Raw genomic sequence first — 17,425 nt, 5'->3', positions numbered from 1 at the left:
GGGAAACTGTCAAAAATGTGCCCTGCTGGAGCCTAGAAAATTTTTATTTTAGACCACGGGAGTACAGGCCCCACACATAAGGGATTCACCGGACAGATGTGATTATGTGGCTGGAGGTATATTAGACGGTCAATGGATATCAATTTTACTGTAGGCTGTTGGCGTACAGGCCCCAAACATCTTGCCTTCCAGGCAGAACAGCATGGCAACGTCTCACCTGGCACATCAAATAGGTTCTGGGGAGCTTGGGGGGTGCAGCGGAAGAGGCGGTAGCAGTGAAAAAGGTGGAGTCAGCCGAGAATGAGATGAAGGATGGAATAGGAGGAGGAGAAGAAGTAGAATGCAATCCGTGGCGGTAACACCAAATTCACACGGGTGCCATGGGTTGCATGCTTGACAGCCGTCAGGAGGTTCACCCAGTGGGCAGTAAAAGTTATGTAACTTCCCTGCCTGTGTTTTCTAGACCACATGTCTGTGGTCAAATGTATCTTGGCACTGACATTGTGTGCCAGAGATACATTCACTTGCCGCTGAACATGGTCATATAGCTCTAGGATGCCCTTCTGGGAGAAATATTTCCTTCCGGGGACCTTCCATTGAGTTGTGCCAATAGCCACAAATTTTCTAAAGGCCGCCGAGTAAACCAATTTATACGGCAGTAGTTGGCGGGCTAGCAGTTCCGACGAGCCAGCAGTCAGCCATTGGGCAAGCAGGTTATCCAGTGTCATCAGCATTTTACATTCGAACATTTGGGCCACGGATGAATTCCAGATGAATGTGACAACGTCACGTTGGAAGGTGGAGTGGAGGACAAATGGAAGGATAAAGGAGAAGGAGAAGAGGCAGGACGTGGAGCTCCGGGAGTGTGGCTTTTTGGGTTCTGACGGTGTTGCTCCCACTGGGCTCGGTGATGGGAGGCCAGGTGCCTTCTTAAGGCGGCCGTCCCTAGGTGAGTGTTGGGCTTACTGCGACTTATGCATTGACAGCACAGGCTGCAGATGGCAACACTATTGTCAGCAGCTGACACGTTTAAAAAAGACCACACTGCAGAGCCATGTGCCACATCCTGTGAGCACCAGATGTGACCGTGCATGGTGGATGGCTCGCTACAGATACATTTGCAGTCTGCTTTTTGCCTCCTGTACACTGCAAATTCTGCCTACTTCTCCTCCTTCTCCTCCCTCTCTGTTGCTCCGTCTCTCCCTCTGAACTCCCCTCCTCTTCCTCTCTTGTGGGCACCCACGTGACGTCCATCGACATGTCATCATCGTCACCTTCACCACCACTGACATTTGAGATCTCAGAGTAGACAGCAACAGCGGGGACCTCCCATCTTGGGCTGATCTGGGTACTGTCATCAGACCGCTGGATGGCATCCGTTTCTACCTCCTCTTCCTCATCCAAAGCCAAGAAAGTATATCGCACCCCTCTGTAAGTCACACCTGCGATACCAGACCTATAGCAGTCCTTAAAAGGACTTTTGTGGCCCTATTAGCTAGCATTTGGTGCCCCTAACAGTTTGTCTCTGCTTCACACAGTAACCTCTCCCTAGACTGGCAAAAAACAGAATGTAAAATGGCTGCCAGATCGGGTTTATTTATAGGGTAGGGGGTGTGTCTATGTGCTGAAACATCTCAATTGGCTGTCCTGTCCCACCTGATGGATGTGTAATGGGTCAAAGTTCTGCACAATGCAAAGAATATGGCATCGGCGGACATCGCCATATGTTCGCCTGATCGGCGAACCACGAACGAGCAAAGTTCGCTGCGAAACGACTGCCGGATGCACCGCAAGGCCATCTCTATACGGCAATAACAAACAATTGCATGCTCAAACATTTCCTTTTACATCTGAATGTTAATCTGAAAATATGAAATGGTGTCTCTAGTTTAGATGAACATTTTAAAAGCCCTATAAATGGTTTATTAATTATTAGACATTTGTAATGAATTTGTAACCTTCAGCAATTTGAATACAAAGGTCGTCTCTCTCTTTCTCTGGAGGACCAGGCACATGCCTGCATTACACAACCTATAGATTTAATGGACACTGTGTAATACTTCATTTCTCCTGTGGTGGCCCTACAGAGAAACTAAACACTTGCTGTTAGATTCCCACACGGATTACAGCTGATCACTGGGATCCCAGCAAGTTCATCAGATTAATTTTACGGTGCTCATTTAACTTTAATTTAAATGGATTGTCCCAAGAAGACAAACCTTTTAACATCATGTTGTGCATAAATGTCATATAGTCACACAGCAAAATCTATGTAGATTGCTAGCAAAATATAATCAAAAGACTACAATAAATTAATGCAATCTGAGCTTATTGAAAGGCCCTATTTGTTACAACCAAGTTTCTTTACATGACATATAACCGATCTTATGATGACATTATTGTTAGCAGCTATGCCTTGTTCTCATTATGGTAATGTCGTAATGCAATGTTGTTATTGCAGATGCTCCCTTTTCAAGTGGGACTATCCAAAAGGGATGAACATTTTTCAAATTCTCTGTTCTTGCCTTCAGGATTCTTCATTGAACAGTGTTCTTGCAGATCTGTACAGAATATAACTAGGGATGAGCAAATCGGTTCTAAATTAATTGAATTTCCCACGAAATCTGGATTCTTGCAAATTCCGATCTTAATTGATTGGTCTTGGAATGAATCATTCTAAATGGGGGCCACCATTTTATAGGTCAGAAGAGAAGAAGGCATCTTGTACCAAAAATTGATATTAAACCATTTTTTTATGAAAAAAGAATCTGACAATGCAGTAAATTATTAACCAGCCACCATACATTTAGCCATAGCTATGTACAGTATGGCACTGAGCCCTTGACTTTACTAATGCAGCCTTGGCATTAAAGAGCTTGAAAAGGGTTGGATACAGTCCTAGTAGACCTCAGAGTGTCATGCTTGACTTTTCAGGGCGATTGACACACTTTCAGTTTGTTATGAAATTATTTTGACCCGTATCAAATGTGACAATCAATTTGTGTAAAGTGAATTTCAAGAAATCCAGGCATTTCTAAATATTACCTTCAAAATGCTTTTGTATAAAATTTGAGATATATTGTATAGCAGTCCATAACAGGCTATGGCTATCATGTTAGGTATCATTACCACACAGCCACATGAGGTTGTATGTACAGATTTGGGGTCTTGCAAGGTCAGTCTAGAAATTAGAATCTGGAATCTGTGCTAAAGGGAATGTCCTATTGTACTTTTTTTTTACATATTTTTTTTTTTTTTTGGGTTATGTTATTTTAAAATTTTCATTTCAATATCTAAATTTAAACAAAAGCCATAAAATCCTGTAGTTTTCCCACTGACCACTAAGCCTAATAATTGGCACACTGCCTTGGTCTATACAGATCACTTTACTATAGTTACCTGCTTATCTGTCATTCTAATCCTGCCTATTATGACATCACCTATAAAACAGGATCCCCCAATCATAATAGGTGATATTGTTTCCCTGTACAATGACCTCTGTACAGGTCACAGGGCATGCCTAGAAAATTATCCTACAGAAATCAATGAGGTCCCCTCTTGACCATTGTGTCTATGGCTCATGGGGCTGCCGTAGAGCAATTTTCTTAATGCTTTCTAAATGCTGTTAAGAACAACTCAGACAAGATGGCAAGCTCTGACAATATTGGACCCCTAGTAAAACTGGACCCTTAAGTTCCTATATGCAGAGTTGGTGGGCTTTTAGAATCATTTTCTCTGGTGGGCTCAAGGAACTTCAGTCCGACGTTGTATAGAGATATCTTCCTTAGAAGTAATGACATGAAACTCTCCATGTGCCAATGTATGCTGCCCCTTATGGTGCTGTATTATGGCCTATATCCTTCCCAAGAAGCAGTGACCTCATGAAACATGGCATTATTTTTGTCACATAAGATCTACATTGAATCCAACACAAAAAAATGTCATGCCTTTTTATAAGATCAGAGGCAGGTATAGATAGGGCTCCATGTACTTCTAAAGTCATGTCATACAATGGTTTGGATCCCTTATTATAAGAATGGTATGCACTTATTAACAGAGCTTTTGATATATTACCATTGTTTTAAGTGTTTACTTTTTATGCAAGTAAACAGTCTGTTCGTTGTTATCCATGACTATTGTTGCAACAAGAACATCATATGAAATTATATCCATTTCACATTTAAAGGGGTTTGTCCATCTCAGACATCGATGGCATATTGCTAGGATTCAACATCAATGTTAGATCCATGTGAAGTCTATGGAAGATGTCCAAAAACTACAAGCTGACTTGCACACTCTGAGTGATTGGGAATCAACTTGGAAAATGAGGATCAATGTGTATAAATGTAAAGTTATGCATCTTGGTAGAAATAATCTCCGTGCTTCATATGTCCTGGGGGATGTAACACCAGGAGAGTCCCTTATAGAGAAGGATTTGAGTGTCCTTGTAGATGGTAGATTAAATAACAGCATACAATGTAAATGTAAGCTGCTTCTAAGGCCATCAGGATATTGTCATGCATTAGACGAGGCATGGACTTGTGGGACAGGGATGTAATATTACCACTTTACAAAGCGTTTGTATGGAATATGCAGTTCAGTTCTGGGTACCAGTCCATAGAAAGGACGCACTGCAGCTGAAAAAAGTACAGAGGAGAGCGACTAAACTGATAAGGGGAATGGAGGGTCTTAGTTATGAAGAAAGATTAAAAGAATTACATTTATTTAGTCTTGAGAAGAGATGTCTAAGGGGGGATATGATTACCCTATACAAATATAAAAAAATGGGCCATACGAAAAATATGGTGAAAAACTGTTCCATGTAAAATGCCCTCAAAAGAAAAAGTTCAGTCCACAGAAGTGTCAAAGCTTCTTTACTGTAAGATCTGTGGTAATGCTTATGTGTAAAATGTGTCGAAATCTGGGTCTTACTCCCTTTTCTAAAACTCTTGTCCTCTCCTATCCCTTGGTTGAACTTATTGAACTTATGTTTTTTTTTTAAACTATGTAACTATATAACTTTGTGTGTGTCTTACCTCTAGGACCTGCTCCTTTCTCCTGAACGGACTCCCAAAGTGAAGGAAATCACATTGTGCATGCCCAATGTGCTCTCTATTCAAAACGGAGGAATCGTGCAGGGTTATTTTCGGAAGCCCACAGAGGTGAATGAAGAGTACTCCATGCATGCATGGCCACCTCTCATCGCTTTTGGAATGTTGAAATTAGCCGAGCCTGCACTTGGCTATTTTGGTAACTCCCTTAGCGGTGAAGCCGTGCTTGCGCAGCACACTCTCCTTCATTTTGTGGGGCCCGTTCTGAAGGTAGGAGTGGGTCCCAGTGATGGGACCCACACCTGACATTAATGACATATCCCAGTGATACGCCATTAGTTTTTGAGATGGGAATATCCCCTTAACACTGATTTGTTTTTCCCACATTTGTTTTTCAGGGTATGATGAAACTCTGTTGGAATCAGCTGAATGTTCTCACTGTCACTATACATTTTACATTTAGCACCTGGGGCCAATCGCTCTCATTATTAAAGCCCTTTTCAGGCTTTTCTAAAGGAAATAATATAAATTTCTGTGGAAGACAATAATATTTCTGTTATGTGTATGTGCAAATCCTAAACAAATGTTTTTATAGCACGCAAATGTTTAACAGGTTTTACATTTTTCCAGTAGCACAAAGAAACTGAAAAGTATTCAACAGATATTTAACTCTGTACTGCAGAACCCGCAACTCACAAAGGGGGAAAAGAAAAATCACAATATCTGCAAATGATTTTTATTTACAATCGAGTGCGGGTAAAGATAAAAGAAGGCAATTACTCCCTGTGGATTTACAAGTTCTAATCAACAGTTTCATAAATAGGCATTTGCAGTCATCAATCATCCGCCTTCATGCTGAAATATTATGGAGTAAATTACTAGCCGAAAGACCTTGCCAATTCAAGTAAGCGAATATTACCCAGTAGGGATATAAAGCTGTCAGCACCAAAGCACTTTTGATTTTACTAAATACTGCCTGGTTATTAGGACAATTTAACCTGTCCACTGCCAACAGGCTGCATAATGCTCAGTTCCTTCAGCTGCCAGTAGATTTAAGGAGCTCGGGATTTTGTAAAATGAATCTACTTGAATTTTCACTTATACAATTACACAGAAAGCACAGAAAGAAAAGTGTATAATGTGATGTGGAAAAATGAGCTTCGAGAAGTGTTCTTTATCAATAGTGAATTAACTGCTTGCATTTTTATCTTCTTTTTATAAGAGGAACTAGAAATGGATACATAAAGGTAATAAAAAGAATAGGAAGTATACGTTTACGAATAATAAAAAGTACAAATGAGAAACTTTGCACTTGAAAAAAATACAAGTGCACTACAACAAAGTAAGTGTGTTTTGGCCTACAAATGGTGTGGCCCCTTCCAAGGACTGAATCTTCCCATAGAACTACTGAAAAGGATATATCTAGAGGAAAAGAATCAATATATGGCAATCAAAGGAGTAACCTGTGACCACATAAAAAAAAATTGACATATAACTTCATATTTTTTATATGGTGTTATGCACAGTCCTATTAAAATGTATTCCAACCATATCCTGAAATCCTGAAAGCCAGGTTTAACCCTTCTTTGGCCAGACAAGTGTAATAACAAACTGCACGGGATTATGATTCAGTTGCAAAACTTCTGAAAATTATATATATGACTATGAGCAATTCTTTTAGTCATCAAATAAATCACAACCATTAACATAAAATTGTTGTCACAAGGAAGCAGGACTTACAAAATTGTGTGTTATGTGTAAACCATTTAACTCTTTATTACTACATCACTCCAGTAGCACTTAACAGTAGTACTTAACATTGCATTTAGGGATAAAGGAAGTGCTTGTATGTGAATCCCAAAAGTCATCGACCAACATATTACAAGGATGGGTCTTTACATTTTCATTTTCATGAATCAAATCGCTTAATTGGGTCATTTGTAAAGAAAATAGATATTTAAAATGTGTAATAATTTTTAAAAAAAAGTGGGATATAACTTGCAAATGTATGGTCCTGGTCATGTGGTCTAATACTCAGCAACCAGGCACGTGTGGTCTTCTTCTGAAGTTATGGATGGGACAATGTGTGACCTGGATATTCAGGGACTCTTCCTACAATACATTTGTAAAATGAGACCTGTGACCACCTTTTGTGATCACTATGTGGTCATGGTCACAATGGCATTCTAAGATACGTGACAATCAGGTTATGGTGGATTATGGTGGATCAAAAGATCCCATTTCATATGTGGGACTCTTCAAACTGATGTTAAAATGAACATCAATTTGTATCATGTCAATTAGACTCATTTGTATTTTACCAGAGCATCTTTATCACTAAGCTAAATAGAATACACTTTTCACAGGTTTACAATCTGTTTTAAAACCAGTTACCATTGACATTACTACTGCTAAATATTATGAACTCATTTTGTCCAAATATCATATTTAGGCTACGGTATGTTCGCATCTGCACAGTTTTGAAGGAACAAATGTATCCCTATGGACTCTATTGACTATAATGGGATCCGTCAGGTTTCCATCAGAGAGCCCTGCTTTTTACAAGACAAAAGTGACCCAAGTGCAGAGGTAAACCTAGCCTTAGTGTTCACTTTAGCATTTTATTTTACTGCTGCATTTGTCTTTTTACTGCTATTGATCCAAAGCTATTGGAAATTGGTATTGCATCAGTTCTTTTGATGTGGTTCTGCTTTCAGGACCCACAGACATGGTATGGCTGAACCCATGTGGGAAATGTTTTCAAATTCTGAATTTACATTCTAAATTACATTTTTTCTTCTTTTATAAATCACATATAAAAAAACCCCACATAATACGGCAGTGGGCCAAGCCTTAATGGAACTTATTTGTAGAATTGTTATTTGGATAAAAATGAAAAGTGAAGTATTGACGGCAAGTGCCAACAATTTGTCCAAAATGCAAAGCATTAAAATATGCAAAATAAAATAAAACTGTATGGCTAAACCCTATTCTTACAATGTGATGTATTTTTATTTTTTTCAATGCTCGTGAGCTTATGTAAGCAGATTCATGTCTATGTGCAAACATGTCAAAGCACAAACTTACCGTGGCCCATTGGTAATCACAGCATGGAAACCGCGTTTTTCTACATCTCTCTCCAAACATAAATCTACAACTAGTTATCATGGTGTTTAAACAGCTCTATCTATATACCCGCCCCTAACATGTTAACACTACGTTCTAAAAACATAATCATCTTGGCCAAGTCTTATTCCAATTTTTCTTTCACAGATGAACACATCCAAATAATGAATGTTTAAATTGTCCTTGAAGCAAAGTCTGTTCACCATATTATGCGATACGCATGTCAGAATATGTACACAGCTTTTCTGCACTTCCCAGTAGGATATTTCTCACATAGCTTTTATATCTGACACTTATCCACTACGTATCTTTATATGGTGACACATTAAAAGGCAAATAACTACATCACTACTTATGCTTGTATCTATGCATGAGTACTACGCAATACTGGTCCATTTTCCGATATCCCTCCATGATAAAAAGTGAAATCTCAAATGGCAGGATTATAAAAATTTGCCTACAAATACATTAGATGCACTTAAAGCTATATGTTTATGAACAGAGGTGTGCATATTCTGACATACTCCTGTGCTCATAAGCCTGGCATGAGTTGTAATAGTTGCTAGGCCACATGTCTATGCCCGTCTTCCTGGTACCAATGTTCTTTATAAAACTGCCCAATGTGAAGATGTGGTGCTCGAGTAAAAGACCACAGATATGAACAATGGTATTGTTTGACATTTCGTGTGATATTGGCAGTCATGTGGCAAAGTGCCCATGAGTGGCCATGTCTCACAACTTTGGATAAAAGTCATAACTAGACTTCATCTAGCATGTAGAACGTCATGAGTAGCAGGCAGTGCCCGAATACAGTTAGTATATCCTTCACATATGTCCAGCAAACCAGCTGAGTTTTCCTTTGGCATGGTGCAGAAAATGCTGGAGGGAAACTGAAGCTAGAACTGAGCTCATAGTTTTCCACGCGATCATGCATATTCATTCAGTGCATCACTTATGATGGTGGATGTCAAATAGCGCCGGACTGAAAAATGCTGCATAGTACACTTTTCTGCTTGGTACTATCACTCTATAGGCACCGGACATGTGCATCAAGTGGACATACACATACTGGCTCCACAAAACAGAAACTTACTTATGTGCACCCAGCCTAATATGACTACCACTGTATAGCATTGCACCTACTATACCAGAATCTTGCTACCCAAAACCCATCTGACATAACCTGACATAAAAGCAGAATATATTGTCTGTACTCAACAATAAAATCCAGAACACATGTTCGGACAATCCCACCTTTCTTGTCTAAATTTTCTAGATATGAGTGTGCACTCAAGTATAGCACCATCAGCGTTTTTTAAGATACCCAAAAACGTACATAAATGTTTATTTATTTTCCCTCTCAGCCTCACACTTTCTACTATGGATGTCTATGAAGACATACTTTCCATTCTTAACAATTGTCATGTTGTTTCTTCATGAAATCTAGCAATGTGTAGAGCCAGTGGCACTTTAAAGAGTCATTTTCTTGTAAATCTGGCCTAAGTATAAATAAAATGTATGAAAAATGATTTAGAATTGGAAACGGATATATGCTATGGCCAAATCCTAATCAGAGTTTGCAGCTCCTAGTTCTGTACCACAATCATATTGGACACGCATATAAGAGGCACATGTGATATTCATATACGCGGTCTTTAGGGATGTGGAATTTAGATCTAGAGTCATTTAAAAATATATCTGGATGCATTTTCCACCGCCTGATATACATATTGCATGCTATAAGCAAAGTATTATATTAATTGATTAAATATAGTTAATTGATGGGCACCAAAAAACAGTAAAAAACTGAATTAAAGACCTTTGATGCAGCATTCAATGCACTTATTGCATCTGAAATATGTAACCTTGACAACAGAAAATACATTTTAATTGCTATATGTCTTTATAAAATGAAAATAAACACCAATTAAGTAAAGTCAATAGACCTACACAAAGTATGGGGAAATTGTAAAAGTGATCCTGGAGGATTTTCAGTAATCATCAAGATGCAGATTTTTCACTGGAAGAGTGTGTCTTAACACGCTTAATAACACATACATACATATACTGTCCATGTGTATTTAAATGTATATGTAAATGTGCGCACAGTTGCAGCTTTATCTGTATATCAGAGCATGTAACCTGATATTAACATATGTTAAAATATCTGGATAAAAAAAATCCTAAAATGACAATAATAGCACAAAATTAAATAAATACTGTAACTGCCTAGGAGTATAGCCTATCAATAGTTATACTTAATATTATAAAAAAATAAAAAAATACTTCAGCAAAGAGCTGTTAACTGGGTTTGATGTAAAATTTATTTAACAGCTTTAGCTAAAGCATAGTTTAATGAACTTTAAATCTGTATGAAGCACTAGAAGTCTGGCTGGAGGCCCGTGCTCAGATCCCGGTGTCATCTCCTTGTGACCTTGGACAAATCACTTCACCAACTATTGAAAGTATGTAACATTACAAGCCTGATCAGGCAACTGATATCTGAAAGTCCTCACTTTGTTAAGTAAGATTGGGTGTAAACATTAGATTGACTCGCCATGCATTCACTATACACCTACACACAGAGTGCGCAGAATTTACACATCATAAAATTCCAGTCTAAAGGAATTGAAGCCTACTGTTGCATTGAATGATACAGATGAAAAAATGTCTGTATTACGTCAATGTCCTTAACTAGCCACTGGAAATCCCAGTAACAGAAAGGCCAAAAATTTAGAAATTGCAGTCGTATTTGCAAGAAGTTTGGGTTTTGGAGCGTTTACCAAAAAAATCATTAGCTCACATTGTCTTGCAGGCTTAAACTTCTCCGACAAGACAAATTGTTTAGTGTTTACAGGCTAAGCAGTCAACTTTTAATTTAGGAAAAGATTTATCATTGGCTAACCAGCAGTGTTTTCCTAGACAGACCATAGTTATCCCATAAACACAAGGGGAGAATTTAGGATATACATCAGCTTTAGGTTGGAAGCACAGTGCGTATTCAGTAGGCAGTGAGCCTCACAGAGCCGTCTGTCTCTGTCTGGTGGTTTATAATCATGTCCAGGTTGTGGCTGAACTTTTGTTAAAAAAAAAGAAATCTGAACATACCGCTAGACCGTCTAGCAAAAATGGGTTGAAACCTAACACATGTATTGGAGCAGTGAGTAACAATATTATAACTTATGTTCTGATTGGGCATGCCAACCCAATACCAAACTCTGGCACATGATATCATCATTTCAGGCACAATCCTATTTCACTACTTGATGGGAAGCCCAATGCTATGCGCTGAGGTGAGAAAAGGACCATAAGTCAATCCGAGGGTCAACCAGTTATGATGTATTCTTATGTAACTGTATATGAAGCTTAGCGAGAGGTAAGCAAGAGGGGCTCATATCTACTGGCCATTCTGAACAATTAAACTATCCACATCATTGAAAGTTACTAAAATAATAGAATGTCATAAAATGTTAGACCTGATATTTAGATGAAGATTCAACTATAGCCATAATCTTGAGTTCATATTCAGAGGCTAGTAAATGTGGATAATACAAATGTACAGTATATTATATTGCCAAATATTAATCGCATACTTAATACTCTATTTTCCCAAATTTGAGTTTAAGAATGAATTTTCCCCTAACGCAATAGTTTAAAATTATAATAAAAGTCAAATTACAAAAAAAGGTATTCATATTTCCATTAGCAACATAGAAAAATATGGACATGTAGAGCATAACACACGGGCAACTAATATGCGTGATATGCAAAATACACCACGACAGATCCCACAATAGCATGAAGCCCACTGATAATCATTAGAAAATGGAAATTGAATGAAAATTCTTTTGGCTACTTCCACTAAAAGCTTTTGGTCCGAAATCAAACAAGTAAATCAATTAACAAATAACAGCATTAAAATATCAAAGATGTCCTTCCCTAACTGCTTTAGGATTGAGTATCCTTCACACGTAATTAAATATGTATTTCTGTCCACAAATCCAGCTATACGTCTGCTGGAAAATTAACGAAATATCGGAGATGGCAAGTGAAATAACGAAACAATTACTATACGGTCGTTGTGCAACACAAAGGCTATTTAGACGTAATTATACTTTTGCACCGCGTAATATGGAAATTTGAGCTGTGGTATCTCAAAAAGTGCACGTTAATAATTGAAAGAAATGTGGTCAAGTGACAAAGGGCCTATCCCAGCAGGAGAAGTGTAAGGCCATTCTATCTACAGGGAATGTGTGAACATCTTCGTGGAAGGGAACGGACTGGGCTTTCAACCTACTCCTGCTTATCAGGAGGCATATATAGGACCATATTATACAAAACCAAATATATTAAGGTAATGAACATATTCAGTACAGATGACTTAACAAACTAGGTATGATGGAAAATTAAAATGTTTCACCCACCATAATAAAAAAAAACATATAAGGAATATATGGACTTCAACACGATTATCTACAAGAGTAGACGCATAGGTGAAAGGCCTGACCTGCAGGCAAACCCTCGTTATCTGGATATGTATATACTGCCATATTGACTATTGCTATAATAACACTTTCATTATTACACTTTGACGCTGAGATCCTAAATCCCCAAAATTCTCAAAAGGTATTCCAGGAGAAATGGACGCCTCCACCAAAACCTCTACCTCACAGACACTTATTTTCAGTGACCCTAAAAACTGGTTTCTGGACAGAAGTCTAACTTTTCCTGCATTAACTGTTTCCATGCTGCGGCTGCAAGAAGTAGATTGCACAGCAGGATTCCAGTCTTTGCACAGAGCAGCACTAGCTCAGAAGCACAAAGTGTGGTCTGTCTGCAGATCTGTGACGTTAATTAGAAAACTAAACACTATCGGCCAGACAAATCTATACATGATTTTCAAATGATTAAAGGGCAACGGTCAGAGCAAGCACAAGGGGTCATTCGTATTAGCAATGCCACATGGCACAATCCAGGACGTCTGCAAAGCAGGCAATGGACTGAGTCTGAGCAGTATTAACCTAAATATCACGTCCTCTGGCACCAGAGATATTTACACACCTCCTGCTCATTTTCAAGGCGGCATTTGGGGTTCTATGTGTTAAGTGAGCTCTGTTTAAGAGTATTAGTGAAACGGATGACAAATCCCCAATGGCTACAGCACTAACAGATAACTACTTTGGGTGGAATTTCTACAGAGCTGTTTACAATACATTGTGCAACTCTATATAAATCTGCATTCAAATATATATATTAAAACGTATATCAAACAGCACGTCTACACTACTTTATTCATTCTTACCATAAAATATGGGTTGTACAATCATGGTTGTGAAAGTAAAATAAAATAAAAGAAATGCCATCATATAATAAAAGGCAAAAGGCCTCCAAACCTATGGACCTTAATTTGTTTTAAAGTTTCACATTTGCCTCAAAACTAACTAAAAGCTATGACAGTTAGAGCAAGTTCCATCTAATGTATAAGATATGTTTGTAGGCACCTAAAGCTCTTATAGCCTGCAATATTTTTACCTATCCATGTATTATAAAAAGTTTATCGATTTTTTTTACAACAGCTCTGCATTGATAGATAGATAGATAATAGATAAGTAGATATACAGAGGGACAGACAGAAAATATATCAATAGACACAAGACAGATAGACAGATCATTTTAATAGATAATAGAAATTTGTCATGCTAATTTTTTTAAATTACTTCTGAACGCCTTAACTAAATTAAGCAGTAAAATATTTGCACTATTTAAAATTGTAACAACAATGCACATACTAAATGATTTCATAAGTACCAAAATACAAAAATTCTCATAACGAGATTATAATTTTGTGCAAATACGTGTGTAAAAACCAAAGAGTGGTTTACCTCGCAGTAAATGGTGTCAACTGCAGGCTGAGAGCATGAGCGGAGAATGCTAAGCATATGTTGTCACAACGTAAATGAAACCTAGAATTCCAACCTGAGGGACCTCCTGCATTATACACAAGCCTAAGCTTCTGGAGGGAGCACAGGTAAGTTGGGTAAGCAGGAAAAAAAATGGCTGCAAACTGTCGAGGAATAACTCAAAGCGTTTACATCACAGTGACATAGAGCTGCCAACAACTCAAAGTGGCACCGTGCCTGCAACATGCCAACCCTTGGGTCACCCCACTCTACATTTACAACAAAGAACAAGTTGAAACTTACTTCCTGTAATGCAACACCAAAGACAAAAATAAAACCATAGTCAACATGAACCTTGACTCTCGCTGCCATCATATTATTACCACTTTGTTGTGTATACATTAAAAGTGCTGCTTCATTACCTCCCACAGATTTGGTGAGGGTGCCGTTAGGTCGTCCCCTGGCTCCTAATGGACTCCCGTTCTGTTCCAATCTGGCCACTTTGATTGGAGGAGGACTTTTAGCATCTGGACTGTTGCTTCTCCGGTCTGGACTGTCCCTTAAGCTGGGACTTTCACTTCTCATGTCCATGCTGTTCTGGTTCGGGGACAAGGCTCTGCCTGGCAGGTCGCAGTAATACGGATCTACGTGTGGAGGGGATGATAAAGAAATGAAGCGCATGGAAAACGTTTTTTTTTTAACATATGCTCTGTGGGTATGCAGAGAGCTTTAGATGTAAGAGTAGCACATAATATTGTTTTTGTTATTTTTTTGTTTATTAACTAATTTGAACCAATTATATAAGCAAATTTCTAATAAAAGTATTCTCAAATCCTATTTTTGCTCATTATAAATATCATGTATGTATATATGTGTATACAATATCCAAATGGACATATGGAATATATATAGAGAGATAGATAGATAGATAGATAGATAGATATGGCAAACACAAGCATACACATATACCTATAGTATCTCTGTATATATGTGTGTGTGTGTGTGTATATATATACATATATATGTATATATAGTAACACTGCTTAATATATGCATATTTCTATACACACACATATACACACACATATACCTATAGTATCTCTGTATATATGTGTGCGTGTGTGTATATATATATAGTAACACTGCTTAATATATGCATATTTCTATACACACACATATACACACATACATTGACACACACATACACACACACACATATACACACACACACACACACATATACGCACACATACACACACACACATATACACACACATACACACATATACACACACACACATATACACACACATACACACACACATATACACACATATACACACACACACACATATACACACACACACATATACACATACACACACATACACACACACGCACACACATATACATACATACACACACACACACACATATACACACACACATACACACACACATATACACATACACATACACACACACACGCACACACACACATTGACACACACACACACACACACATACACACATATACACACACATATACATTGACACACACACACATATACATGGTTGACTTACAATTAGACTCCTGAATGACAATAAGTAAACCTGTCCAAGAAGTTTTCTTCACACTTTATGACATGCAGGTTTCTGTGGCATGCACAAGACAACTTGAAGTTATAGAAAAGGAGCTGCCATAAACTTTAAGAGCTTTGAAGCAGTAAAAATGTATATTATTTATACCTACACGCAGATGGCTCGCTTCATTGCCCTGCAGTAACCTTGTGCGTACAAGGAGGGGGCTTCCCAGTGACAATGCCTATTCTTAACTTCAAATTCATACAAAAGCAACATAAATAATGGCGTCTGATTCATCATAAAGTATCATAAGGCGGACACTGGCAGGTATGTACTTACTGCTTAAAGCCTGTCTGTAGGTTGCCTGGGATGGGCTGAAACTCTGCCCATGGATCATAAGTAATGACTCCAGGTTTATAAATTTGTCGTCACTTTTTATTTTTTTCGTCTTTTCTTCCCTTTTGGTTCTCTTCTCTGAAAGGCTTTTCTTTTACCGGCGTTATCCTCTTCCTTACTGTCTTCTGCAATATGATAGGTTGGTGATCAGGGAAGAGAGGTCGTCGGGATCCCCACAATCTTCCTGTTTTGTGTGTGGAGAGGTAAAGGGGTCTGATTCAGGAAAAAAAAAAAAAAAAAAAAAAGCTCTTCACACTTTGGACAAGATGCAGTTCAATGTATTAAGATCTGGCAGAATGACACAATTCACTTTAAGAGCCCCTTCAGATGGCTGCAAAGGGGGGGAAAAAACTTGATATGACAGACCCAATCTCTCTCTCGTCTGCCAGCAACACAAAGTGACTGGCACAAGACACACAGAGACAGCGCTGATTATTAGTTAAGTTCGAGTCAAGTCCTTTTGGGGCTGTCCTAGGTTTCCTTATTTCAGCTTTTTTTTTCCTGTGTCTCTTTCTTTCTTACACACCCCCATCCAGGCTTGATCTCATGCATGCGAGCATGTATGCAGCTATTAAAAAAGAGAGGAATTGAGACAGAGGATCTGATTCAGATATGGGGAGGGGAGGATCAGTACACAGGAAGAAAAAAACACACACACAGATCTACAGGAGGAGGGAGAGCCACAGAGAAAAGGGAAGAACAAGAAAGAAACCTGCTCGGGATTGCTGCTGGGGAAGACGTCTTTATCCCAGTCCTGTATTCTCCTTATTTCTAGGAGAGGGGGATTCGGGAGCGTGGTGGCTGGATATGAAGGCTAATATAGAGGAAGCATGGATGAGACGAGCACAGGCTGAATATGCTGAGCATGTTGTTTCTCTGTCTACGCTCGATCACTGTGTGAAGGTTTGGCATTTATTATGGGTAATAGAGGAGCATATGATCCGTTTCATTAAAATGCTCAGCCCTTCTCATATGGGGCCGGCATGAAAACCGGAAATACGAACAGGCATGGACTGTCTGGTAAATACTACGCCACAGCCGTGGAGCGGTATTTTATGATTATGCGAAATGTATGTTTGTGTATTGCTTGCAAAACTATATGTGTTAGTGCGTATTGTAGATGTCTCATGTACAGAAATTTCATATCATTTTTTGTGTTAATACGCAAAATGCAGGGATAGTAAATATCCCGTTTATGGTCATTTTTATAAGGGTAGGGCCACACAGTTTTGGAAGTCAAAATGTTTATGGTCATTTCTATAAGGGTATGGCCACACGGTTTTGGAAGTCGAAATCATAAAAGTAGAGAAAGTATAAAGGACGGATACTTTTTTTTAATTTTATGTTTTTTTTTTTTTTTTTTTAAAT

The 17,425-nt window shown here is 38.4% G+C and overlaps 1 protein-coding gene across 2 annotated transcripts in view; it reads right to left on the bottom strand.

Moving 5' to 3' along the window:
• Nucleotides 1-16,585, bottom strand: part of SATB2 (SATB homeobox 2) — a 200,700-nt gene extending 184,115 nt beyond the window's left edge. For both annotated transcript variants that reach the window (XM_044304314.1, XM_044304316.1), the window contains exons 1-2: nucleotides 16,001-16,585; nucleotides 14,500-14,721 (exon numbers count right to left, since the gene is read on the bottom strand). In XM_044304314.1, the coding sequence (XP_044160249.1) occupies nucleotides 14,500-14,721; nucleotides 16,001-16,058 (280 nt within the window). In that variant the 5' untranslated portion in view covers nucleotides 16,059-16,585. The remainder of the gene's footprint in view (nucleotides 1-14,499; nucleotides 14,722-16,000) is intronic.
• Between the last annotated feature and the right edge of the window lie 840 nt (nucleotides 16,586-17,425).

Source organism: Bufo gargarizans, chromosome 8 (genome assembly GCF_014858855.1).
Source record: "Bufo gargarizans isolate SCDJY-AF-19 chromosome 8, ASM1485885v1, whole genome shotgun sequence".
NCBI lineage: Eukaryota > Metazoa > Chordata > Amphibia > Anura > Bufonidae > Bufo > Bufo gargarizans.
This window is presented reverse-complemented; position numbering and strand designations above follow the sequence as displayed.